General features: G+C 45.9%; 1 protein-coding gene across 1 annotated transcript in view; it reads left to right on the top strand.

Moving 5' to 3' along the window:
- Window positions 1-26369, top strand: part of LOC110301934 (collagen alpha-4(VI) chain) — a 107940-nt gene that overhangs the window by 12690 nt on the left and 68881 nt on the right. Inside the window, exons 2-12 of the mRNA XM_021172654.2 lie at window positions 1008-1096; window positions 3680-4282; window positions 6747-7334; window positions 8725-9333; window positions 11740-12384; window positions 15924-16469; window positions 17100-17654; window positions 21202-21536; window positions 22753-22831; window positions 24874-25019; window positions 25242-25334. Of these exons, the coding sequence (XP_021028313.1) occupies window positions 1021-1096; window positions 3680-4282; window positions 6747-7334; window positions 8725-9333; window positions 11740-12384; window positions 15924-16469; window positions 17100-17654; window positions 21202-21536; window positions 22753-22831; window positions 24874-25019; window positions 25242-25334 (4275 nt within the window). The 5' untranslated portion in view covers window positions 1008-1020. The remainder of the gene's footprint in view (window positions 1-1007; window positions 1097-3679; window positions 4283-6746; window positions 7335-8724; window positions 9334-11739; window positions 12385-15923; window positions 16470-17099; window positions 17655-21201; window positions 21537-22752; window positions 22832-24873; window positions 25020-25241; window positions 25335-26369) is intronic.

Raw genomic sequence — 26369 nt, 5'->3', positions numbered from 1 at the left:
TTTCTTACACAATTGAAGCAATGTGTCAAGGTTTATCATCATCATCACCATCACCACCGTCACCACCACCATTACCACCATCATTATAATTTTACATATATGTGTGAGTTGTGTTGGGTGTACATGCTTACATAGACATGTATAGAGGACAGAGGCTGATGTGAGCGTGTCTTCTTCAGTCATATTTCCACATTACTTATTTAGTGTGTATGTGTTTGTCGTATGCACTTGTGCTACAGTGTGGCAGTCAGAGGACAACTTGCAAGTGTTGGTTTTCTTTTTCTGTAATGTGGGTTTCAAGGATTGAACTCAGGTTGTTGGGCTTGTGTGATGGTTTGTATATTCTTGGACCAGGGAGTGGTACCATCTGGATGTGTGGCCTGGTTGGAATAGGTGTGACCTGGTTGGAATAGGTGTGTCACTGTGGGTGTGGGCTTAAGACTCTCACCCCAGTTGCCTGGAAGTCAGTCTTCCACTAGCAGCCTTTGGATGAAGACGTAGAACTCTCAGCTCTGCCTGTGCCATGCCTGCCTGGTTACTGCCATGCTCCCACCTTGATGATAATGGACTGAACCTCTGAACCTGTAAACCAGCCCCAATTAAATGTTGTTTTTATAAGACTTGCCTTGGTCATGGTGTCTGTTCACAGCAGTAAAACCCTAACTAAGACAGCTTGGGAACAAGTAGCTTTGCCCACCGAACTCTCTTGCTTGCCTTTCAACATTTTTTTTTTTTTTTGAGACAAGGTCTCTCAATGACCCAACACTTGCCATTTTAGCTAGACTGGCTGGGCCACGAGCCTCCAGCGTCGCTCTCTCTTCCTCCCCTCCTCTGTGGTGACGTTGGGGTTACAGGTTACATGCTCATACCCATCTACAGGAGATCCTGTCTTCTAAACATTTCTCTCAGTAGTACTGAGGTCTAACGTGCATACAACCTGATACACTCATTTTAAATGAAGACATACTTTTAAATGACAAGGTCTCTTTCTTTTCTTTTCTCTCTAGGATCACATCTATCATGGGATCTTGGAAGACATTTTGGTTGATCATCTCCCTTGCAGCTGGTTTGGGCTTCGTCAAGTCACAGAGGATTGGTAATACATGAAAGCCTTAAGTACAAATGCTTGCTTGCTAGAGAGTTGGTAGGAGTGACAGCCTTAAGAGGAAACCCAATGAGAGCACCGTCATCATCATCATCATCATCATCATCATCATCAAAAGGAATCTACTCCTCGAAGGAGAATTTCCTTGGAGCCTGGAAGCACTAAGTGGGGGAGGGTACTCGATTTTATAAAAAAAAAACTTAACCCCAAGTGGTAAGACAAATAGATGTATTGAAAGCCTCATGTGTCATAATGTATTGCCAAGCTTTAAGAAGCTGGTGTTCTGGGGCTTTGGAAGAGTTGCATGCCCTGCTTTGTCTCCACGACAGAGCTGCTCTGAGGTGTTTGTCATCATGAGGTGGGTACTTTTGCCCAACGCTAGTGGCGCTTCTGTAATTTTTTGGTAGTCTTTATGTGCATAGGGGTATGTTCCCACGGTGTACATCGAGGCGTGTTCATGTGTGCTTTGGGGTGCTTGTGCACACGTATGTGCGTGCAGACGTTAGAGGTGTGTCTTCTTCAGTCAATGTCTACCTTACTTTTTGAGTCAGGGTCTCTCACTGAAGCCAGAGCTTGCTTTGGGTAGGCCGGTCGGCCAGCGTACTCCAGGGACCCATCGGTCTCTGCCTCCTCGCTCGGGCTGGGTTTACAGGTGTGCACTGCTGCACCCCAAATCTACCCCATGTGAACTCAGGACCTTATGGTTGCAAACACTTTACTGACTTGAGTCGTGCCCCCAGCCTGTTTGGCAGCGGCCTGAAGCTTCCTTCTTCCACATCCTTCTAGATGGGCTGCCGCCAGAAGGTTTGGCCCAGATTTAGGGTGAGTCTCCTTACCTCAAATTATCTAATCAAGAAAATCCCCTAGGGCATGCCCAGGTTCTTGGTTTTAGCTGATTTTAGGTGTCTTCAGGTTGACAACCAGGATTAGCTATCACAGGGGCAGAAACCGATTAGACACTTCTGCACTTGTGGCTGGATCCTCTTTTCCTGGTGGAAGAGCCCAAGAGCAACAGTGCTGAAAGCCTAAGGTGTCTTACCTGCCTGCCCTTTCTACAGTCAGACTCCACTTGGCTTTATGGCCAAAGTCAAGGCAAACTTCTACAAGATATATCCCAGGACTCCAGAGAGATGCAGGGATTTGACGTCCTTGGATTTTTACCAAGTTCCCCACAGCCGTTCTCTGTTTCTGCTTGTCTCGGTCTTTGCTTTCTGCGGTATGGGCTTATAGTAGAAGTTTTATGGGTTGGATTTTGGAAGAGCTGGGCTCTGTGTAGCTCTTTGAAGGAATGCCAGTGAGATGCTGTGCTGGTCAGTTTTATGTCAACTTGACACAGGTTACAGTCATTTTGGGAGAGGGAATCTCAGTTGAGAAATGTCGCTACCAGATCAGCCTACAGGCAAGCTCCTGATATATTTTCTTGATTGATGGCTGATGTGGGTGGTGACTCCCCTGGGTGAATGAGATGTCTTATTTTAGACATAGTGGCTACTAACTGCCTGTGACTATTTGAGATGTCTATTCATAGTCTAGTGTGACTATTTGATCACTTGAGTATAAAAAGCCAGTAAAAGGCAGAGAATCCCATTTCTCCTTCACACTAGCTATGTTCCCAGAGCTCAGTGACCATATGTGGCTAGTGGCTACACTTGTGTATTGGTTACAATAGTTTCTAGTTCCAAAGTTTTAATTTCTTCATTTGTTTTCATGATTGTTCAAGAGTTCCATCCTTGGGGCTAACAAGATGGCTTGGTGGTTAAAGGGATTTGCCATCCAATGGTGTGAGTCTGGTGAACACACATGAAGGCGGAAGAGGAGAAGTGACTATGGAGCTGTCCTCTGACCTCCACGCGTCTGCTGTGGCACACGCATACACAGTGTGCTGCTGCTGCTGCTGCTAACAGTAGCAGCGCTCCTTCCTTGTAAATGTTATCTTCTCTCTCCCTCTTCCTTTCTTCTAATCACAGACATTGATGTGAGCAGTTAACTGCAGCCATTGTGGCAGCTAGAGGGATATGTGGGCCAAGCCCTCTCAGTGGGTCAGATCTCCACATAAAGGGGGCTGTGTGGTTTCTAACAGCACCCTCTATTGGCAGAAAGCTGAGTTTTCTTTTTTTTTAATTTTTAATATTTTTTATTACTTATTTTCCTCAATTACATTTCCAATGCTATCCCAAAAGTCCCCCATACCCCCCCCCCACTTCCCTACCCACCCATTCCCGTTCTTTTGGCCCTGGCATTCCCCTGTATTGGGGCATATAAAGTTTGCAAGTCCAATGGGCCTCTCTTACCAGTGATGCTGGAGGGATGGAGAACCTGGTGTGGGACCCAATTAGAAGGTCACATGTCTGAGGAGGGGAGGGGAAGGTGGCAGGTGAGCAAGGATAGACTGTAAGCATGGGATGGGAGTAGGGGTAGGGGAAGGGAAGAGCAGTGTGTCTGGGCTGCCTGCCTTTAGACAGCTGCGCCAGCACACCCGTGGGGAGGGAAGAGGGCACTGCACTGGATGAAACTGGTTCTCAGCTGGTAGTTGTCAATGTGTACTTTTTAACTCAAGGTACCTCTCTTTTGAAGTCTGCAGGGAGGCGTCTGTGGGAGACATTGTGTTTCTGGTCCACAACAGCATCAACCCCCAGCATGCCCACAGTGTGCGGAACTTCTTGTCCATATTGGCAAACAGTTTGCTAGTTGGCAGAGACAACATCCGTGTGGGTCTGGCCCAGTATGGCGATACACCCACTTCCGAGTTCCTGCTTTCGACTTATCACCGCAAAGGCGATGTGTTGAAACATATCCGTGGACTTCAGTTTAAGCCTGGAGGCAACAGGATGGGCCAGGCCCTGCAGTTCATCTTAGAGCATCACTTCTGGGAAGGAGCCGGGAGCCGGGCAAGCCAAGGGGTGCCTCAGGTGGCCATGGTGGTGAGCAGCGGTCTAGCAGAGGACCACATTCGCGAACCTGCTGAAGCTCTCAGGAGAGCGGGAATCTTGGTATACGCTATCGGGGTCAAAGACGCATCTCAGGCTGAACTCCGGGAGACTGCGAGTAGTCCCAAGGATAACTTCACCTTTTTTGTTCCCAACTTCCCTGGCTTGCCTGGCCTCGCCCAGAAGCTGCGGCCAGAGCTCTGCAGTACTCTAGCGAAGGCAGCTCAATATACTGAGCAGGAGTCTCCAGGTAACCTCTCCTTCTTTACATCTGGACATCAAAGAACTCCAAAGTTTCTTTCTCACACCCCTTTACTTATTTGTGTGTGTGTGTGTGTGTGTGTATTTAACTCAGAGATTACAAATTCACACAACAAGATGTATCTGTTTCATTTCCCAGCACTGACCACACCTCTTGCATCCCGAGGGCCTGTGGCAGTGCCGTAACTGGAAGGAGTGCAAGCCCATTTTTGAAGGAAGGATTATTTGTCCCAAGAATGGTGTTCTCATTCACGGGTTTCCCTGCCCATCTTGCCTGGCCAAGGGGCAGGGGGTGAGTAGACCAGGAGGTCCCCAGGGCCTTTGCTTGCTTCATTGTCAGCATTCTGGGTCAAGAGGACACAGTTTAGAGAGAAGAAAGGCCCCAGCTTAGATCCTGTCTTTCACTTCTGGTGTCATCTTGGACCATCCATTTAACCTCTCTGAATCTGAGATTCCTTCCTAGGATGACAGCACCTGTACCAGAGAGTCGGAAGCATTAAACACAGTTGTATAGTTACAAAGTTGGGCACACGGGCTACGTAACCCAGGGTTACCCGTGTGCGCTTCCTACTGGTTTGCCCATTGGCACCTGTGAGAGGACATACCTGTCTCTGACTTCCTTCTGCCCTTGATAGGACCCAAACTGAAGAAAATCCGTCATAAGTTGGCTACTCAGCCTTCCTGGAAAATACACAGCTTTGTTTTTCAAATTTTTCTTAATGCATCCATTGTAGACTTGTGGACACCTGCACATGTTTTCCTAAGGCATAAAACTTCAAGCAGAGAAAGAGATGACTGTACATGGTCCCATTAAACTCCACAAGAGGACAGGCCTCCATTATCTCTTTATTTGGATATTTCCCTTTAGGAGCATATAACCTGGAAGATGTGCTAAAACCCTACAGTGTGTGAGAGATCGGATACTTTAAAAATAGCACTTCAAAGTTTACAAAGATGTCTTATGTATGCAGTCATAACTACCACCAGCTTGCTGCTCTACAGCAGGGGTTCTCAGCCTTCCTAATGCTCCAACCCTTTAATACACTGCCTCATGTTGTGCTGACCCCCCCTCGCCCCCAACCATAAACTTTTCATTGCTACACCATAACTGTAATTTGCTACTGTTATAAATCATAGTATTAACACCTGTGTTTCCTGGTGGTCTTAATAGACCCCTGTGAAAGGGTCATTTGACCCCCCCCAGAGGGGTTTTGAACCCCCAGGTTGAGAACCATGGCTCTACTTCCAGCCTTGTTTACATTTCTCATTAGGCTGGTCTATGGCCTCCAATTTGTAAATAGGCAGGATGGTTAGCATCGCTACTTTTGCGTTTCTCAGATAAGTAACCTGAGGTTAATGGCACCACGAGGGTGTGGTAGAGCTAGAGAGTTGTTTCCCAGGACAGTTAGACCCATTGTCTAGAGCAGGTCTGTTAGACCCACCGTCTAGAGCAGGTCTGTTAGACCCACCGTCTAGAGCAGGTCTGTTGGACCCACTGTCTAGAGCAGGTCTGTTAGACCCACTGTCTAGAGCAGGTCTGTTAGACCCACTGTCTAGAGCAGGTCTGTTAGACCCACTGTCTAGAGCAGGTCTGTTAGACCGAGTGCTTGCAGAAGCAGAGCCCATGACAAGAACTGGAATGACATACTTTAATTAGGTTCCCCCCTAAGGGGACAGTCAATAAGGCTATGCCGGACAGAGATGCAGAGGAAAGGAAGGAAGGGCCTGTGTGAACTCTGCCAAAAGTTCCACAAAGCCAGTGTTGTCCTGACCCTTTGTGGGAACCTAACAGCACATGTTCTGTGGGAACTTAAGAGCAGATGTTACGTCTCAAGGTTGTCCTGACCCAACAAGAATCTGGCTTTTGTAAAATTGAGAAAAAGACAGTGGCTGGAGGGAAGTCCTCCAAAGAGCAATGCTCAGAAATGGTCAAAAGGAATCAGCAGGACCTGAGCAGAGTCGCGATGTCTGATATAGTAGATGATCATTAAAATGCCCCTGAGCAGGTAGGGACTGTGTACAGATTTCAGCGACAGGAGAAGAAAAGTCTCAAAGAGTGACGGACCACAGGGCTGCTAAGTGCTAGACGGGCAGTGATACCTACTAAAGAGAATGGGACATGTTCTAGCCAGCAAGTGCCTTGAGAGGAGATTTTCATCACAAGATGGGGAGACAGATGGCTTATCTCGACTGGGGATAAGACCATCCCTCTTTCAGTATGCTGTTAAAATTGCAAAAGGTTTACCTTCTTGCCACAAGTCTGGGGATTGTCCAGTGGGTTTTAAGGCAGGAGCAGCAGCAGTCGGGCAGGCTTGAAGCCTTGGAAGATGAGTGGGGGACACCACCAGCACACCTCCGCTCTCCCTTCTTTTTGTTCAGCACCATGCTTTACCGATTCTAGGCATTGTCAGCAAACCCTCTGAGACTCGCTCTGTTTACCTCCTTCTTTACAGCATGCACAGAAGCATCCCCAGCTGACATTGTGTTTTTGGTGGACAGTTCAACTAGCATCGGACTCCAGAACTTCCAGAAAGTGAAGCATTTCCTTCACTCTGTTGTCTCGGGGCTCGACGTCAAAAGTGATCAGGTGCAAGTGGGGCTGGTCCAGTACAGTGACAACATCTACCCAGCCTTTCCGCTGAAGCAATCCTCTCTGAAGAGCGCTGTCCTGGAACGGATCCGGAATTTGCCCTACAGCATGGGGGGCACAAGTACCGGAAGCGCCCTGGAGTTCATCAGGGCCAACTCCTTGACTGAGATGAGTGGCAGCCGTGCCAAGGATGGGGTTCCTCAGATAGTTGTCCTGGTGACAGATGGGGAGTCCAGTGATGAGGTCCAGGATGTGGCTGACCAGCTGAAAAGAGACGGGGTCTTTGTGTTTGTGGTAGGGATCAATATTCAAGATGTCCGAGAGTTGCAGAAAATAGCCAGCGAGCCGTTTGAGGAGTTTCTCTTCACCACAGAAAACTTCAGCATCTTGCAGGCGCTCTCAGGAACCCTCCTTCAGGCCCTGTGTTCCACAGCAGAGAGGCAGATGAAAAGTAAGCCCTGTTCATTAAGTCAACCACTGAACTGCAATGTAGAAGTGTGCTTCCGAAGGGGAAGGGTGGCCTATAATCACGGGAGCATCTGGGGATGTCTCCTAGAGGAGAGGAAGTCCGAGCTGGCCTTGAAGGATGAGTAGAGAGCTCATAGGTAGAAAAGAAGGGAGAAGACACACTTTTGTGTTGTTTAGGAGAAACAGCATGGGCTCTGGGGTACAGAAGTCATACTTTTAAAATCTTACATCTGCCACTTATCACTTACTGTCAGATCCAAAGGAAACTAATCCCCTGAACTCCAAAAGGTGGTCCACATATCCAGAATGAGCTCAACCTGGACTATAGACAGATTATTGGCAGTTAGATAAAAGCCAGCATTCTCCAGGAATTGGTTCCCATCTGCCAAAATGAGTCATCTCCCTTACCTCTGGCAGAAGGGACAGATGGCTGGCTACTTGTGGCACCTATTCGTGTATCAAAGCTTATGCTGTCCTCCAGACTCCCTCTGTATCACAAGCACCTGTTAAACATTTCAAAGTCCATGCATCCTAGCCCTTGCCACCCCTCCCATCCCCTACACTCTCTCTGGCTCATGGGCTTCCATTCCCCAGCTACTCTTCCTTCATCCTTCTTATAATCAGCTGTTCTTACTTCTCTGTGCTCTGGCTAGTCTATTCGCTATCTCTCTCCTAGCTCCATGGTCTCACTATCTCCACTATTCTCTCCTACTCTCTGCTTCCATAGCCCCGGGCATGTCAGGTCTGCTGGACACGTCCGGTCTACTACTTTCTCCCTCTGCTCTGGATTCTTCCAGATGTCTCTAGCTATTTCCTCTCTCTTATATCCAGTAGAATCCTTCCCCTTAGCCACACCAACAAAGCAGATCATTTTGGTAGTTATATGAGCATTGGAATGGCTTCACTTCTCTTCAGTGTCTTCACCTGCATGAGGGAGACAATGCGCTTGTAGACGAATGATGTATATGGATCAGATGAGACAAAGTGTTTAAAGAGCTGTGGCTCACAGTAGCCACGCAGTAGGGGTTTGTTTCTTGCCTTCTCCATTGGAGGAAGATTAAAAAAAAGAGAAAGAGAAGAGAGAGGTAGAGAAGAAAGGAAGAAAGGAAGAAGTGGTAGAGGAAGGGAGGGAGGGAGGGAGAAAGAGAGAGAGAGAGAGAGAGAGAGAGAGAGAGAGAGAGAGATTGATTATGCCTGTGACAGAGTCTTATGCAGAGAAAGGGCAAGTCCTGGGTGTACACTATTGTGTAAATACACTGGCCATCTCGCTCATCACCCACACCAAACCATGCTTGCACTCTGTTTCTTCACAAGAGCTTAATTTGATTCATCTTTTCCTGTCTTCTCCTCCCATCTCCTTTCTTTACTTTTAGAGTCTACCAAGACCTACGCGGACGTGGTCTTTCTTATTGACACCTCCCAGGGGACATCACAGGCTAGTTTCCAGTGGATGCAGAATTTCATCTCTAGAATTATTGGCATCCTGGAGGTCGGCCAGGACAAATACCGGATTGGGCTGGCTCAGTATAGCGATCAAGGTCACACTGAGTTTTTGTTCAATACCCACAAGACCGGGAATGAGATGGTCGCACACATCCATGAACTCTTGGTGTTCCAAGGTGGCTCCAGGAAGACCGGCCAAGGCCTTCGGTTTCTTCATCGGACTTTCTTCCAGGAGGCAGCAGGAAGCCGGCTCTTACAGGGTGTCCCTCAGTATGCGGTAGTCATTACTTCAGGGAAATCTGAGGACGAGGTCAGAGAGGTCGCACAGATCCTGAGGAAGAGAGGCGTGAACATCGTGTCTGTGGGCTTGCAGGACTTTGACAGGGCAGAACTGGAGGGGATAGGGCCTGTAGTGCTTGTGTCTGACCTGCAGGGAGAAGATGGAATCAGACAGCTAATGCTGGATGTGAATATGTTCATCCAGGGGAGTCCGAAGCCTCCACGGGTCATGACTGATGTTGCAAAGGATGCTGTAGAAGGTAAGTAAACCTTGACTTTTGGCTATGTGTGTTACCAGGAAGTCAGTGCATGAAGAAAACCTTGGGGCCTGGGGGTGTAGTTCAGTTGATAGGATAATTGCCTATCATGCATGAAGGCTTGGATTTGGTGCCCAGCACCACACATAAGCTGGTGCAACCATGCATGCTTGTAGCCTTAGCACTCTGGGTGCAGAGAGGCAGGAGGAGCTGAAGTTCATAAGCCAGCTTCATTAGTTACATACTGTGTTTGATGCCAGCGTCAGTCCTTGAGGCCATGTTATTTTATTTTCTAAAGGTAGAGGAGGAGGAAGGTGAGGAGGAGGGAGGAGGAGAAAGAGGAGGAGGAGGAGGAAGAGGAAGAAATAGTTGGGAAAGAGCAGATGGGATAGAGGAAGCATTCTGCATCCCTCAGTAGGAAAGACTTTGCCCTGTAGATAGGGAAGAGAAAGCAGACATGGGAATGCCTCAGTCAGACATCTTGAGGTACCCATGGCTACCACTAATATGCTGCTCAAGCCGTCTGTGTCAGTGGTTGGAAATGATGACTTATCCTCACAGGTCTGGGTTAGCTGTGAAGTCCAGTGGTGCCATCTGCTGAACTTAGCTGGGCTTATTAGCAGGTCTGAGGTTTAGCTGGCATTGGCTCTGCTTCTGATGTTATTCAGCCTCTCTAAGCCAATTCTCCCTGTGGCAGTTGTGGAGACATAGAGAAATATCCAACTGTATAAGCTCTTTCCATATCTCTCCAGCACCTACTGCATACTATTAGTGAGGGTAAGTCATGAGACTGTCAGCATCAGTGGAGGAAGAAAGTATATTGTTTCCACGGACATGAGGAGCAGGGAGTGACTAGTTTTGAATAATAGCCCAAGCTAACACATACCTTTTCTACACGGACCATCAAGCTTTCATTCTAGTTTATGTGCATGGGTGTTTTGCCACATATGTGTCTGTGTATCACGTGTGTGCCTGGAGCCTGTGGAGGCCACAAGAGGAAGTTGGACTGTGGTTATAGATGGCTGAGGGCCACCCGTGGGTACTGGAAATCAAACGTAGATCCTTTGGAAGAGTAGCAAGTTCTTTCAACTAATGTGCCATCCCTCCAACCCCCTTGTTTATTTATTTTTATTTATATGTGTATGTACCTGTGTGAGTTTGTGTATATCACATACATGAAGGAGTCCCCAGAGGCCAGAAGAGAGCATCAGGTGATCCCTGGGTCTGGAATTACAGGTGACTGTGAGCTGTCATGTGAGTGTCTGGAACTGAGCCTAGGTCCTCTGTAAGAGCAGGAAGTGCTCTTAAGCACTGAGCCATGTCTCCAGCCCTTCTCTTCTCTTCTCTTCTCTTCTCTTCTCTTCTCTTCTCTTCTCTTCTCTTCTCTTCTCTTCTCTTCTCTTCTCTTCTCTTCTCTTCTCTTCTCTTCTCTTCTCTTCTCCTCTCCTCTCCTCTCCTCTCCTCTCCTCTCCTCTCCTCTCCTCTCCTCTCCTCTCCTCTCCTCTCCTCTCCTCTCCTCTCCTCTCCTCTCCTCTCCTCTCCTCTCCTCTCCTCTCCTCTCCTCTCCTCTCCTCTCCTCTCCTCTCCTCTCCTCTCCTCTCCTCGTCTCTCCCCTCCTCTCCTCGTCTCTCCCCTCCTCTCCTCTCCCCTCCCCTCCCCTCCCCTCCCCTCCCCTCCCCTCCCCTCCCCTCCCCTCCTCTTCTTCTTCCTCTCCTCCTCCTCCTCTTCTTCTTCTTTTTCCTCTCTCTCTCTCTCTCTCTCTCTCTCTCTCTCTCTCTCTCTCTCTCTCTCTCTCTCTCTCTCTCTCTCTCTCTCTCTCTCCCAAGATGGCCTTGAACTTGTTACTCTCTGCCTCAGCCCCAGCCTTCCAAGGACTGGGATCACAGGCATGCCTCACCATGTCTAGTTAGCCTCATATTTGGGGAAAGATTTTCTTACAAAACTTGCAGAGTTTCATTTTGTCTCTGTTGAAATTACATGAAGGGGGAAAGTGATGAAGTAAAGGATGTTTCTGACCTGTAGAGAGGCTTCTGACTCAGAGTCTTCTTGAAGGTAGAAAAATGAAGGGAAAAGCCAGCCAATACCCCGAGCTTCTAAGATTGTTAGACAAACTGGAAGGTGATCTTGGGTGGTTTTATGGTGGGTGTCCATAACTTTTTTTTTTGGTGAGACTTTTGGGATAGGCATGAATCTCTTGATGTATTTTGATTTTGGTGTCCAAAAGAAAGAAGAAAAAAAGACTTTCTCTAAATTCTAAAGCACCCAAGTAGAAGTTAGCATAATGTAACGTAAAGCCTTAGACACATTACTGTGGCAGATAGACCACGCCCCGGCAGTACCTTTATATTTGAATATTTTCTTTATTCCTCCATCCTCAGGCTGGAACTCTCTGTGTCTTTTGGTTTTCAGAATGTCTAGCTCCCGTTCCAGCCGACCTGGTGTTCCTTGTTGAGGACTTTAGCAGTGCCGGGCAACCCAATTTCCATCGAGTTGTCCATTTCTTGACGACCACTGTCCACTCTCTCAACATCCACCCTGATACCACAAGAGTCAGCTTGGTCTTTTACAATGAGAAACCACGGCTGGAGTTTTCCCTGGATACGTATCAAACTGCTGCCCAAGTCTTACACCATCTGGACAGGTTAACTTTCCGAGCAAGAAGAGGAAGGACGAAGGCAGGTGCTGCTTTAGACTTCCTGAGGAGAGAAGTTTTCCTTCCAGAGAAGGGCAGCCGGCCCCATCGGGGCGTACAGCAGATAGCTGTGGTCATCATGGAAAGTCCTTCTCTAGACAATGTGTCTACACATGCTTCCTACCTTCGCAGGGCGGGCGTCACCATCTATGCAGCGGGCACCCAGCCTGCCTCTGAGAGTAAGGACCTGGAGAAGATTGTCACATACCCTTCCTGGAAGCATGCCATCCGCCTAGAGTCCTTTCTGCAACTCAGTGTTGTAGGAAACAAACTTAAAAAGAAGCTCTGCCCTGAGATGTTGAGCGGAATGCCTCCTCTGATGAGCTTTATTCCAGAAAGCACACGACAAAGCACACAGGAAGGTAGGAGGGTGTGTCTGCATTTGGGGAGCATACAGGAAGGTAGGAGGGCGTGTCTGCATCTGGGGGCTGTGTGCCACTCCTTCCTTTCTCTTTCCCACTATGAACAAAAATTGGGGTCAACTCATTAAAAAACACCCAGAAACCTCAACTTTGAAAATCTTAGTTTTGTCCTGATTCTAAACACAAGAGAGAAAGTTATATTCCTAGTAAATAGGTTACTTTTTGAGAAAGGGTCTCTCGTAAAACAGGCTGGCCTCAAATTTACTACGACCTGATAAAATCACTGTCCTCCTGCCTCTACCTCTCAAGTTCTGGGACTACAGTCCTGCATTACCACACCTGGCTTAAGTGTGGAAAATTGAGATACCTTTGACTGTTATGAAGGCCTTTGTGTCTGCTTCTCTATTTTTTTTTTTCTCTACCATACTGGTATTTCTCAGACTCAGAAGAATAGATTTAAATTCAAATCACTGAAATGCAGATAATTGACTTAAAATTCAAGCCTGTGATTATATCTTCAGGGGGAAAAAAACCACCGAAGTTCTATTTTTAAAAATTACTAAATGATTTTTTATATTTTCTTGATTTCTTGTCCCTAGGTTTAGAAATCTGAATTATACAAACTCGTCTCCATCTTTCCTACACTGACCTGTGTTTTCAGTCCCTCTCCCTGTTCTAGTAATGAGAAATTGGTTAAAGGAGGCTTTCATTTCCTGGTTCATTCCCGCTTATCTCTTATCGGGCAGAAGAGGAGAAAAAGAGCTAATTCACAAAGGGACTGAAGAGTGTGAGAGCTGACTTCCGTCCCAGGCTGCGCAGCAGCTGAGAAGGTGCCCAGAATCAGGAAAATCACCCTGAGTTTGGAGGAAGCTTAGATATTAATAGAAACTTCAAAGATTTTTACCAGAATTCTTCCTGGATAATCATAATGATCAGAAGATCTACCAGTTATGGATCAATGTGTATATATCACACACACACAGAGGCACACATACATGCACACACATGCATGCACATGTGTGTGAGCCTTTTAAACACTTGGCGTGTGTAATACATGCAGGTGCCCAGGAGAAGCCTGACTCTAAGGAACGTCCTACCCCACCCTTTTCCTGTGAGCTATCTCAATTTGACAAGATGGGTAAGAATGTATGATTCTAGGCGGTGTTCAGCGCCCTGGGCTCCTCAGAATCTCAGGAAGAACCTGGTGTATCATGTTGGTCTGCTGCTGTGTGAGCTGCATTCTAGACATTCCTTCCTGCACAGTGGTCCTTCTCTCCATCTCTAGATAGCCATTTGCCTATCACCTCCCATAGGGGTAGACATCTTCCTGTAAACCACATGCCAACCCAAAACCACAACTCTCACTTTAATGGTGAGGTATTCTTTTCCGGAGCCACATATGAGTAAGAAAAACAGACACAGTGTCATAGTTATTGTTGTATTGCTGTGAAGAGATACCATGACTAAGGCAACTCTTACAAAGAAAAGCATTTGGTTAGGGCCTGGCTTACAGTTTCAAAGGCTTAGCCCATGGTCATCATGGAGAGGAACACGGTAGCACACAGGTATGTATGGTGCTGGAGCAATAGCTGGGAGCTTTTCCATCCCAATCAACAGGCAACTGGCAGAGAGAGACAGAGAGAGAGAGAGACAGAGAGACAGAGAGACAGAGAGACAGACAGAGAGACAGAGAGACAGACAGAGATAGAGGCAGAGAGAGATAGAGACAGAGAAGCAGAGAGAGACACACACAGAGACACAGAGATAAGACAGAGACAGACAGGGGGCTGGTGAGATGGCTCAGTGGGTAAGAGCACCCGACTGCTCTTCCAAAGGTCCAGAGTTCAAATCCCAGCAACCACATGGTGGCTCACAACCATCCGTAACGAGATCTGGCGCCCTCTTCTGGAGTGTCTGAAGACAGCTACAGTGTACTTACATATAATAAATAAATAAATCTTTAAAAAAAAAAGAATTAAAAAAAAAAGACAGAGACAGACAGACAGAGACACAGAGAAAGACACTGACACAGAGACACAGAGGGACACAGACAATTAGACAGTCAGACACATTGGGCCTGGTGTGTGCTTTTTGGAACCTTAACGCTCACCCCAGTGATATGCCTACTCCAATAAGACCATGCCTTCTAATCCTTTCCAACAGTTCACCAACCAAGCATTCAAACATATGAGCCCATGGGGGCCAGTCTTACTCTAACCTCCACATACAGGAGCACGGATTTAAGTTATCCCAAATTCCATGTTCCTGCATGGTAATATCTGATGAATAAAGGAAGCCATATGTCGCAGTACTTTTCAGATACAATGGTGCAAACCTTAGGCAGGTGGGATAAAACAGTGGGGAAATCTCTGCCATGGGTCGCAGATGCTATCTGATGACATTCTTAGGCTTTTGGTTACTGGAGCCTAGGGATCCATCAAGTTAATACATTCAAAGGTTTTAACCCGAGGTCTGGAGAGATGGCTTAGAGGTAAGGAGCATTAGGACACCACGGCTTGTCTGCATGGCTGTGGGTGACCTCAGCGGGTGCTGCGAGGGTGTGGGTGCTATGGTCCTTGGGTGGGGCCAGAAGGATGGTACAGAAAACTTCCACACAGCCCTAATCGTAGGAATGCCCATGTCTGCTGCATACCTCGGGACACAAAATAGAGGCTCCTAGCAAACTATTGGAACCTCAGAATGGACCCTGAACAGGGAGGTGGCTGCTTCACCCTTCTTTACAGAAGTCCCCTCGGGTGCTGGCAGCCTGGCACCTCCCCACAGTGACAGTGGGACAGTTGGCTACTCTGGAGCTAGTATTGATTCTCCATTGTTACAGAGGCTGTGTAGAAAAATTCTTGCTGCTGTCCAATACAGTAGATCTGTACCCTGACGCTAGTCTTCAGAATGTTTCCTGGATTGATGACTCTGCCTCCCTCACCCCTTCCTGGATCCTGGTTCCCACATCAGAGGGGATTAGAGATTTGGGAGAATAAGAGAATAGTGTGAGTGGGGGATGGGAGGTAACCTAAGGTTTGGCTGCAGGAAAATTCAGACCCAGTTCTGCTGGAGCCTCAGGGAAGCTATGGGGAACTCACTTAAGAGTTTTCCTACCCAAGAGTGAGGGAACTGGGGTATGTATCTATGTATCTATCTATCTATGTATATATTTGTATATGTATGTATGTTTGTTTTTTTGAGACAGGGTCTCATATGTAGTTCTGGCTGGTCTTGAACTTACTATATTTATCAGGCTGGCCTTGAACTCACATACCTCTGCCTCCTGAGTGCTGGGATTAAAGGGACACACCACCAAACCATGCTCAAAAGCTGGGGCATTTAACCAACCCTGCCAACTGTTGGCGAGTGGCTGCGACTAGTCTCCCTCTGGCATTGTGTTCTGCCCAGGAAGAGGCTTACAGTGCTCCATGCTCAGGGGAATATGGGTGCTGAGGGTATACGGTGGTGGTCAGGATCAGGGGCTTTGGTTCCTCCTGACATTCTGTTCTAATGGGTTGTGGCCTCTTCTCATTGGCCAGGCTGCGAGAGTGTGGAGAAGGCAGACATTTACTTCCTTATTGATGGATCTGGCAGCATCAAACCCAACGACTTCATTGAAATGAAGGACTTCATGAAGGAGGTGATAAAGATGTTCCACATTGGGCCCGACCGAGTACGATTTGGAGTCGTTCAGTACTCGGACAAAATTATAAGCCAGTTTTTCCTCACCCAGTATGCCAGCATGGCAGGACTGAATGCAGCCATTGATAACATCCAACAGGAGGGAGGTGGTACCACCACTGGCAAGGCCTTAAGCAAAATGGTATCGGTCTTCCAAAACACTGCCAGAATTGACGTTGCCCGATACCTCATTGTCATCACTGACGGTCAGTCTACTGACCCGGTGGCCGAGGCCGCACAGGGATTGAGAGACATCGGAGTCAATATTTATGCCATTGGAGTAAGGGATGCTAATACGACTGAGCTTGAGGAAATAGCGAGCAAAAAGATGTTTTTCATATATGAGTTTGACTCCTTGAAGTCCATCCACCAGGAAGTCATTCAGGACATCTGCTCCTCAGAGAGTAAGAACTAACAAGTGATCATATATTAATTATGCATGCTAATCGGCTTTCATTATATTCTATGTATGTATATATTTTGATCATCTTCATCCCTTTAGTCTCTCTTGCTCCCTCTTCTTTCTGCTGATCCCCATTTTCCTTTCTAACTGCCCCCTTCTATTTTTTTTGTAGTTTTTTTTCTTTCTATTTCTTTTTGTTTCCTTTTCCTCTGTTTGCAGCCCAGTGAATTCTGGTTACTTACAGGAGCACAAGCACCTCGCCATCATGGCCTTTACTGCTGATAGAGTAAGATTTTTTAAAAAAAATCTATTTAGTGGATCTTTAATTACATGAATGGTCTTTATTCTCTTACGTAATCCACTGGCTGGTGAGTGACTTTTGAGCACAGAGTGACAGTGACCTGGCCTAAACCAAGCTGGTCAAATTTTATGTCTCTCTCCCACGGCTGTGTCTTATTTTGAGACTCCTTTGTGCTGAGTTGCAGAAAATTTATTGACTACTCCTCATTCCCTTTGAAAATATTTCTGCGCTGTGTATCTGCTCCCTTGGTTGTCCGTGGGGACTTGTAACCCACTGGTTCCAGGTTCTGACCAAATGTCCTCTCGTGTTGCCCCTACCCCCCACCCCCAGACTGTAAGAACCAGAAAGCTGACATCATCTTCTTGATTGATGGCTCAGAATCCATCACTCCTAAAGACTTTGAAAAGATGAAGGACTTCATGGAGAGGATGGTGAACCTGTCTAACATCGGTGCTGATGAAACTCAGATTGGCCTTCTCCAGTTCAGCTCCACTCCCCGGGAAGAATTCAGGCTAAACCGGTACTCCTCAAAGGCGGACATGTGCAGAGCCATCTTGAGTGTCCAACAGATGAGCGATGGTACCCATACTGGGAAAGCCTTGAATTTCACTCTGCCCTTTTTTGACAGTTCAAGAGGAGGGAGACCCAGAGTTCATCAGTATTTGATTGTGATCACCGACGGGGTCTCCCAGGATAATGTAGCTCCCCCAGCCAAAGCCCTCAGGGACAGAAACATAATTATTTTTGCTATCGGGGTGGGAAATGTTCAAAGAGCCCAGCTTTTGGAGATCACCAATGACCAGGACAAAGTATACCAGGAGGAAAATTTTGAGTCCCTGCAGAGCCTGGAAAAGGAAATTCTTTCTGAGGTCTGTAGTTCCCAAGGTGAGTGACAGAAACATTATTTGGTCTGCAATCTATCAGAGATGTCGGGGACCCCGTTTGCTCTCTTAATAATGTAGAACTCTGATCCTTCTAGCTAGGCAGGAGTTGGATGGGAAGATATCTGTTGGCTCTGAGCTCTTGACACAACAGTGTCACACACAGAAACTTACATAAATACACGAAGGCACACATAGACACACATACACAAATACACACACAGAGAGACACATAGATACATGCACAAACAGACACATGCACAGACACAGACGCATACACACACACATAGACACAGATAAACATACAGATACACACAGACACACACACACAAATAGATACAGATAGACACACAGATACACATATAGACACACATACATATACAGAAACACATATACGCAAAGGCACTCATAGACAAACACACACACACAGATACAGGCACCCACAAACACATGAACACACACAGATACAGACACACATGCACACAGAGACACACAGACACACATACATACATACACACAGACACACGTGCACACACATTCACACACTCATATCCCCTACACTGCAGTTTTGAGAACTTAACCCAGGGCCTTGAGCTTTCCAGGCAAACCATTCTGCCATTAGATTCCATCTCAAACCCTTAGAATAGCTAACTTTTCATTTTTCCAAATGTTTATTTTTATTTTATTAGTATATTTTGCTTCCATGTATGTCTGTGGACCACAAATGTGCAGTGTCCATGGCGGCCAGAAGAGGGCATTGGATTCCCTCTAGGACTGGAGTTACAGATTCGTGTGAGAGGTGGGAACTGACCCCAGATCCGCAGATGCCCCCCCCCCCCCCCCCCGGAATACAAGGCTTTGGCAATGCTAAGCAAATGCTCTACCACTGAACTACATCCTCAAGGCAGATGGCTCTACAGTCTGAGTGCCTTTTATTTTATTATTTTTTTGAGACAGTTTTTTTTTTTTTTTTTTTTTTTTTTTTTAATGCATCCCTGGCTGGCCCTGAATTTGCTATGTAGACTAGGGTAGCCTTGGTCTCCAGAGATCCACCTGCCTCTGCCTCTTGAGTGCTGGGATTGAAGGTGTGTGTACCACCTTGCTGGACCACTAGTGCATCTTTTGATGCAGTATAATATAGCACAGCCAGGTCTTAGAAACATAAACATGTTGGAATCATCTGGAACAGTGTTAAAATGAAGACTGGGAAGTAAGGAGTCTTCATTTTAAACATTAACTGACTAATTACTCTTTGAAAATTTTATCCATGTTTCTAGTGCAAATCAGTCATTTTTATGCCATCACCCCTTTCCTTCCCCTCCACTCCTGAGGCACCCACTCTTCTACCCAGTGATTATCACTGTATGCACATGTGCGTGTATGTGTGCACATGCATGTGCATTGTGCATATGTGTATGTATGTGCATGTGTGCACGTGCATGTGCATGTGTGTGTATGTGTGTGAGACCCACTGAGTTCAATTCAGAGGGAGGGGAGAGAGGGAGAAAGGGGTGAGGGAGAGAAGAGAGTCAGAGAGTATAAGAGAGTAAGAAAGAGAGGAGGGGGCAAATAGCCCTTTTATAGGAAACCAGGCTGTTGCCAGGTAACTGTGGGTGGAGCCTTGAAGGCATGCTAACACTCTCTGTATCCCATTAAAGCTTGAAAATCTGTTTTTGTGACATATTAAATTAGTGTTTTTGCTTATGCTGTTTCGAGATGAGCATTGCTTTGTGGTAGCCCAGTGACTTTGGAGATCATTTAGAACAAACATATGGGTGCAGTTATTGTAAAGATGGAGGCAGAGGTGTTGTTCAGTGGTAGAGCACACTAGTCTCAAACAAGACAAACCGGACCCCCAAAAGGCAAAGCAAAACAAAAAAGCAAAGAATCCGTCAGGTATCAAAGTCCTATATTTCCTTTCTTTGTAGGTGAACAGCACCCACCTTTTCTTTCCTTTTTTTTTTTTTTTTCAGTTGGATTGGAATTTTTGCTCATCCAGGTTTTCTTTTAACTTTTTGATGAGATTGGACCAGGCACTTTAATAACAGACAGGAACTAATTAATTACAGAAATCTAGAGTCACAAAGCTGAAAAAGACCTTGGAGATTGCCTGCCAAGATCCAACCCTCTCCATTAACAGAAAAGAAAATGGCTCCTCGCCTTTGTTAATTACTGAATAAAGCCGGCTCAGAAGGTTCTAGGGGGATGTAAATTAGAAACACAATAATAACCATCCGCACAAAGCAAAAGCCCTCCTGCATAAAATCGGGTCTAACGTGGAAATGGGATTTATATCTGTGAGTGCCATTTTGTGAACCTGAACTAGATTTAAAAACAAGTTATGTGATCTGAAAGGAGACAGACAGTTTTCATTGTGCTAGCTTCAGACACCAGCTAGTGTGGGTACGCTCTCACATCCCAGCCCTGGATCTCCGATTTTGGGGAAACATTTTATTGGTGAAGGGCCAACTACATACTTATTCCTCCCCAAATTCTATTCCCTAATCTGTAGTTTTAATTTTTCTGAGTCAAGTATTCTGATGCATGAAGATTAAATAATTACATTTATTTGTGTGTGTGTGTGTGTGTGTGTGTGCGTGTGCATACACACACAGAGGATAACTTACAGCAGTTTGTGCTCCTTCTATCATGAGGCGTCTTGAACTCAGGTCTCCTGGCTTGACAGCAAGCACCTCTTTATATCTTGAGCCATCCTGTTAGCCTACCATGTGTGAAAATTTAAGGAGAAAATGTCCACATATCTAGCTTGTTTAAAGTTGTTTTAACTATGCACTACTCCTGCTGAAGTAATTAATAGTACTAGCTCTCTCATGGCTGCTAAGTTATTCACTCATCTACATCCTAAACTAGATGTTATCTGTGAGCATCAATTTTGCATTCTCAATGGAATTTTGTCAATGGGATGATTATACACTAATTATAGCCTGAAATACCAGTGGACCTCCAAATTCTAGATTTAGTTTCCCCAGAGGGACTTGCAGTTTTTCAGGCAGAAGAAACAGAACAGAGCATACCACTCAGCATTGACCCTTTCTAATAGTTTCCCATACACCCAACCGTGACTGATGTATGGCCGGGAGATGAGGAAAAGAAAACCCCAGGGCTGAAGGTGATTCAAGACTTATTTATAGGCTTCTGTACCTGTCAGACATACAGTGATGTATTAGATCATGGGAGAATAGATGCCATAGCTCCCATTCTTAAGGAACCCCTGTTAAGTAGAAGACTAGGTGAAGCTTCGTTAGATGCACAGGATGGTAAGTACTTGATCAGAGGAGATACAGGTAAAAACAGAACACTTGGGAGGAGGGTTAGGTAGGGGTTTGGATATGTCAATCAGTTGCACAGGAAAGAACACTCCAGGCAGAGGAAATAGGAACTGCAACCACAAAGGCACAGCAAGGTGTACTTTGTATCAGTTAGCTTTTACTATGTAACAAATAACCCCCCAATTTAACTTATTTAAGTTTGGACTGCTATACTATCTTCTACAGCTGCAGGCAACTGACCTTGCTTTTCCATTTTCAAAGGCTGCAACATAGATCTGTCTGTAGGAGTTGATACCTCAACCTCTTCAGAGCGAGCTCAGCAGGAGCTTCGAAGGTTGCTGCCGGAGCTGATGCAACAGCTGGCTTTTCTCTCTAACATCAGCTGTGAGGCTCCTGGCCAGATGGAGCCGAGGTTCCGATATGTGGTTCCAGGCTCCAGCGACCTGCCTGTCTTTGACTCCGGCTTTGAGACATACAGCGATGAGACCATCCAGAAGTTCTTGGTGCATCAGAGTTCTGTGAACAACCGTATGGATGTAGACTTTCTGCAATCCCTGGGAGAGACTGCCATCCACCTGTCTCTTGCTAAAGTGAAGGTACTACATGCCTAGGACCCAGGCTGTGGAGCAGGGTAGGATACAAAAGCCTTTGTAACTGAAGTTAATAGAACTGACAAGAGGTGGCTTCCATTCATTGGGCATATCTTTATTTAAGTCCCAGAGGCTCTGTGCTAAACAAGGAGGGAGCAAAGAATAAAGCCCTGTCTTCCAGCTGCTCACTGGTTAATTATCCAAATGCTTCCATGGCTTAATTCCTTCTTTTGCTTGTTTGAGACAGGGTCTCTCTGTGTAGCCCAGGCTGCACTTGAACTCACAGAGCTCTACCTGCCTCTGCCTTACCAGTGCTGGGATTAAAGGGGTATACCACTATGCCCTACCTGCACAATTTATTCTCAAGACACTCAGGCTGCTGTATGGTCCCCTGGTCTCTTATGTACACTCATAGCTATTTTCAGAGTGAATCTGTTATTTTTCTCTCATTACCTTGAGCAGCCCAGGCACACCCACGAAGCTTCGTCTGTCTTCCGGATGCCCCCCTAAATGGTATAATTCAGGTTTAGCTTACACTCAGTTTTATACTCCATCCACAGTGTCCCCTACCTGCCTTCTCTCCTCTTGTTAATGGCACTCTGCTATTTTTTGAATGGATAAAAGATGGAAGAGACAACTTTTATAAAGTATCTTTCAGTGAATACTTCAGACTGTTTCAACAACACTCCGCCCCCCTCATGAAGGGGAGGGAAAGTTAAAATAAAAATAGATTTGTAATTTAGTAACCAATGGGCAAGTCAGAAGGAGTAGGCTGGGCACAAAAAAATAATCACTTATATTTTAAGAATTGTGGCCAGCTGGTAGTGGTGTACACCTTTAGTCCCAGCACTAGAGGCAGAGGCAGGCTCTGAGTTCTGAGTTTGAGGCCAACCTGCTCTACAGAGTGAGTTCCAGGATGGCCAGACACAGAGAAACCCTGTCTTGAAAAAACATATATGTATGGTATATGACATATACTTGTATATGTTTATATATACATATATATAACTTATCATATAAAATTATATATAAATTAAAATATAAACATAAAAATAAATATATTTATAAAATATATATTTATATATAAATAAAATAAAAAAAAAGAATTGTGCAATTTATAGCGTATGTTTCTGCATTCTCTTCTTTCTTTTGTTTCCTCTATTCTTCCTGCTCTCTTCCCTTCCCTCTTCAACTCTCTCACCACCTCACTTCTGTTCCCCAGGTCCTTTTAGTGTTTACAGACGGACTTGATGAAGACCTAGAGAGGCTGAGGAGAACCTCAGAGTTCCTTCGCAGTAGAGGTAAGCACATCTCTGCATGTGTTCTGAATGGACTGGCCCCTCCCACCTAGGCTGAGCCCCATGCCTCAGGTGGGGATGGGCCCCAGGAAGCCACCTGCCCTAGTGGGTGGAGCAGGGTTCCAAAGGGCCGAAGCCCAGTGTGCCTTGTGTGAGTCGGGGATGTAGAGCCATCTTCCACTCCTAGCAATTGCAAAGAATCTATATTTAAGGAATAACTGGGAATATGTACAAGACTGTCAGTGGCTTGTTCAGTAGCAAAAAGCCAACTGTGTATATGCTGAGAGTTTACTGGTCAAAATACCAACCGTAATACTTGTTATGACATTCAACAAACATGGCAATTCCTGGTTGAATTTCTTTCTTTTTTTTTCTTTTTTAAAGATTTATTAATTTATTATATGTAAGTACATTGTAGCTGTCTTCAGACACTCCAGAAGAAGGAGTCTGATCTTGTTACGGATGGTTGTGAGCCACCATGTGGTTGCTGGGATTTGAACTCCCAACCTTTGGAAGGGCATTCGGATGCTCTTACCCACTGAGACATCTCACCAGCCCCCTGGTTGAATTTCTTAACCACCTATGTCCATCTGGTCTTGTGTGAGTAGACTCCACTGATCTTTTAGTGTCAGTTTCATTAATAGGATAAGTTCTGTCCAAATGCACACAACCCCAAATCTCGTGGCTCGAGGTGGTCAGAATATGTGTACTTTCTGCCTCCCGCTCACCACTTGAACTCTCAGGTACTTTTTAACCGCTGTGGCCTGGGACGTGGCAGAACTGCACACTGTCCTGAAGCATTGTCCCTGGGAGTGACATGTGTCATTTCTGTTCATATCTTATTTGATGGAGCAACACTATCACTTTGAAATTAAAACATTTTTCAAGGTAAGGAATTGAGGCTTACTGAAGTTTATAACTTTCCCTAAGAAATGAAGTTCCAGGACTGGAAAGATGGCTCAGTGGTCAAGAATGTTGTTGCTTTTATAGAGAACCTGGCTTGGCTCTCTGCACCCCATAGTGACTCACACCTGTCTGTAACTCCAGATCCAGGGGATCCTGGAAATCCCTCTTCTGACCGCTGACAGTACCTGGCATGTGTTTGGTTCACAGACATATATATAGGCAAAGCACTCGTACATATAAAATAAAATAAATCTAAAATTTAGAAGCACAATCTTACTGTGCATCCTCAAGAAGGGGATCAGAATATGCATAAGTAGTCACACGATTACCAGAATTCTCCTTCCTTCTTTCCTTACCAGGGTGATATATAAACACACACACACACACATACATACACACACACACACACACACACACACACACACACATATACATATATATATACACACACATATATACATATATGTATATATATATCTTCAATATATGTCTTCAATATATACTCAAATCTCAAACAAAATAAAAAAAAAAGGCATTTGAAGAAAGGCAAGATGACCATTGATAGTTTGAGGTTAGCCTGGGCTTTCTTGAAAGCACTGGGCCAGCCAGGGCTACATAAGTAGAATCTCAATGAAACAACCAAACAAACAAACCAAACAGCACCAACAGCAATGAAAAAGAAGGCTAGTTGTATTTTCCCCTTCCCCATCTCCTTCCCCTCTCCCTCCTTTTCCTCCCCCTCCTCTTCCTCCTCCCCCTCCTCTTCTTCCTCCCCCTCCTCTTCCTCCTCCCCTCCTCTTCCCCCTCCCCCTCCTCTTCCTCCTCCTCCTCCTCTTTCTTCTCCTGTTAGAGTCTTGCTGTGTAGCTCAGTCTCAGCAGCCCAAACAGTTCCTGCAGCCAAAGCAGGCCTCGAACTCCTGACCTTCTTGCCTTCAATTGCATGTTGTGGGGCTGCAGATGTAAGCCACCCCACCTAGCCTGGGAACTTGTTTCAATTTTCACAAAAATGCAGCTTGAGACGAGACAGACTGAGGATGTGGCGATGGTGGGACCGTGAGTGACCAACTGAGGCAGAGGCAGAGACAGAGACAGATGGGTTCTAAAGATGGGTAGTAAACTTCACCGTTGACATTTTGAAGGGCTCTCCGGACTGCTGCTCGTCGGCCTGGGAGGTGCACATAAGTTAGAAGAGCTGCAGGAGCTGGAGTTTGGCAGAGGGTTTGCCTACAGGCAGCCTCTGAGCTCCAGTCTGCCGTCCCTCCCAAGTGTCTTACTGAAGCAACTTGTGAGTCCTCTTCCAAAGCTTTGTTCTTCACTTGGTCCTGATGGTGGTGGTGGTGATGATGATGGTATGATGATGATGATGATGATGGTGGTGGTGGTGACGACTTTGAAAACTTGTGGAGGGGTGGGATAGGGAGGTGAGGCAGGGGGAGAACTTTGCCTGTCTAGTGTGTAGTGTGACCCAGAAGGAAAAACCACATGTGACACAGGTTCTGTGTTTCAGGACACAATTGTGGAGAGGACATGCTGTAACATGTATGCCAAGTGTTATGGAGACGATGGCGTCAGAGGTGAACCTGGGAGTCGTGGGGAGGAGGTAAGAGTTCCTGGGTGAGGATGGGGAAGGGAGAGGGGTGACACTCAGTATCCAATGCATACCACTCTTATCCTCACAGCCTTCTTCCTAACTCTACAGTCCTAGCAAACCTTTCAGGTCCTTGTTATTTTACATATGTGATCCTGAAGTTCTAAGAGTAGACAACCTGCTTCCCAAATTGTACAGTACAAAAGGCCGTGTGGAAGCTGAACTCCTGTTTATCTGACTTCACTATAGTCTAGTCTTTCTACCATATAACATTACCTTTTTATATTTTTAAATTGATTTTCAATTTACTTTTTTTATTACATTTATTTATTTGTGCACATATGTGTGTGTGCACACATGCAGGCCATAGTGTTCACGTGGAGGTCAGAGGACAATCTTTGAGAATCAGTTCTCTCCACCGTGTGTGTCCAGGAATCAAATTCAGGCCATATGTTTTTATTTTGTTTTGTCTTTTCTTTTTCTTTTCTTTTTTCCTTTCTTTCTTTTCTTTTTTGAAAAAGGGTTTCACTATGTAGTCTGGCCTAGAACTTGTTCTGTATACTATGCTGGCCTTGAACTCACATAGATCTGCCTGCCTCTCTTTCCCAAGTGCTGGGTTAAAGATGTGCACTGTGTCCAGCCCAGGCCATCAGGTTGCTCACTTTAATGTCTGAGGTAGTCTTTTTCTGAACCCATTTTTTCCCCATTGGGTAAGGCCAGCCAACTGTACAGCAAGCTGCAGAGTTCTCCCCCTGTCCCCTGTTCCCAGTGCAGAGATTGCAGGTCTGTGCTGGTGCATTCAGCAACCCAGGGCTGGCCAGGTTCCAAGGTTCCCTGTTCATAGGAACCAAAGTTTTGTGATAGGTAGGTGCATAGCCTCAAATCTGAGCGACCATCTTTGACACTATCCTTGACCCAGGCAGCTAGGATGACTTTGAGCTAAAGATAATTACAGGTGTGTGCCACCATCCCTGGCTGGAATGAGGGTTTTTTTTTTTTTAATGCTTATTTTTTTTTATTAGTTGTATGCACACCCCCATGCTTAGC

This window comes from Mus caroli, unplaced genomic scaffold (assembly GCF_978045245.1).
Source record: "Mus caroli unplaced genomic scaffold, Mus_caroli_1 scaffold_11, whole genome shotgun sequence".
NCBI lineage: Eukaryota > Metazoa > Chordata > Mammalia > Rodentia > Muridae > Mus > Mus caroli.
The sequence above is the reverse complement of the archived record's forward strand: the minus strand, read 5'-3'. Positions and strand labels throughout refer to the sequence as shown.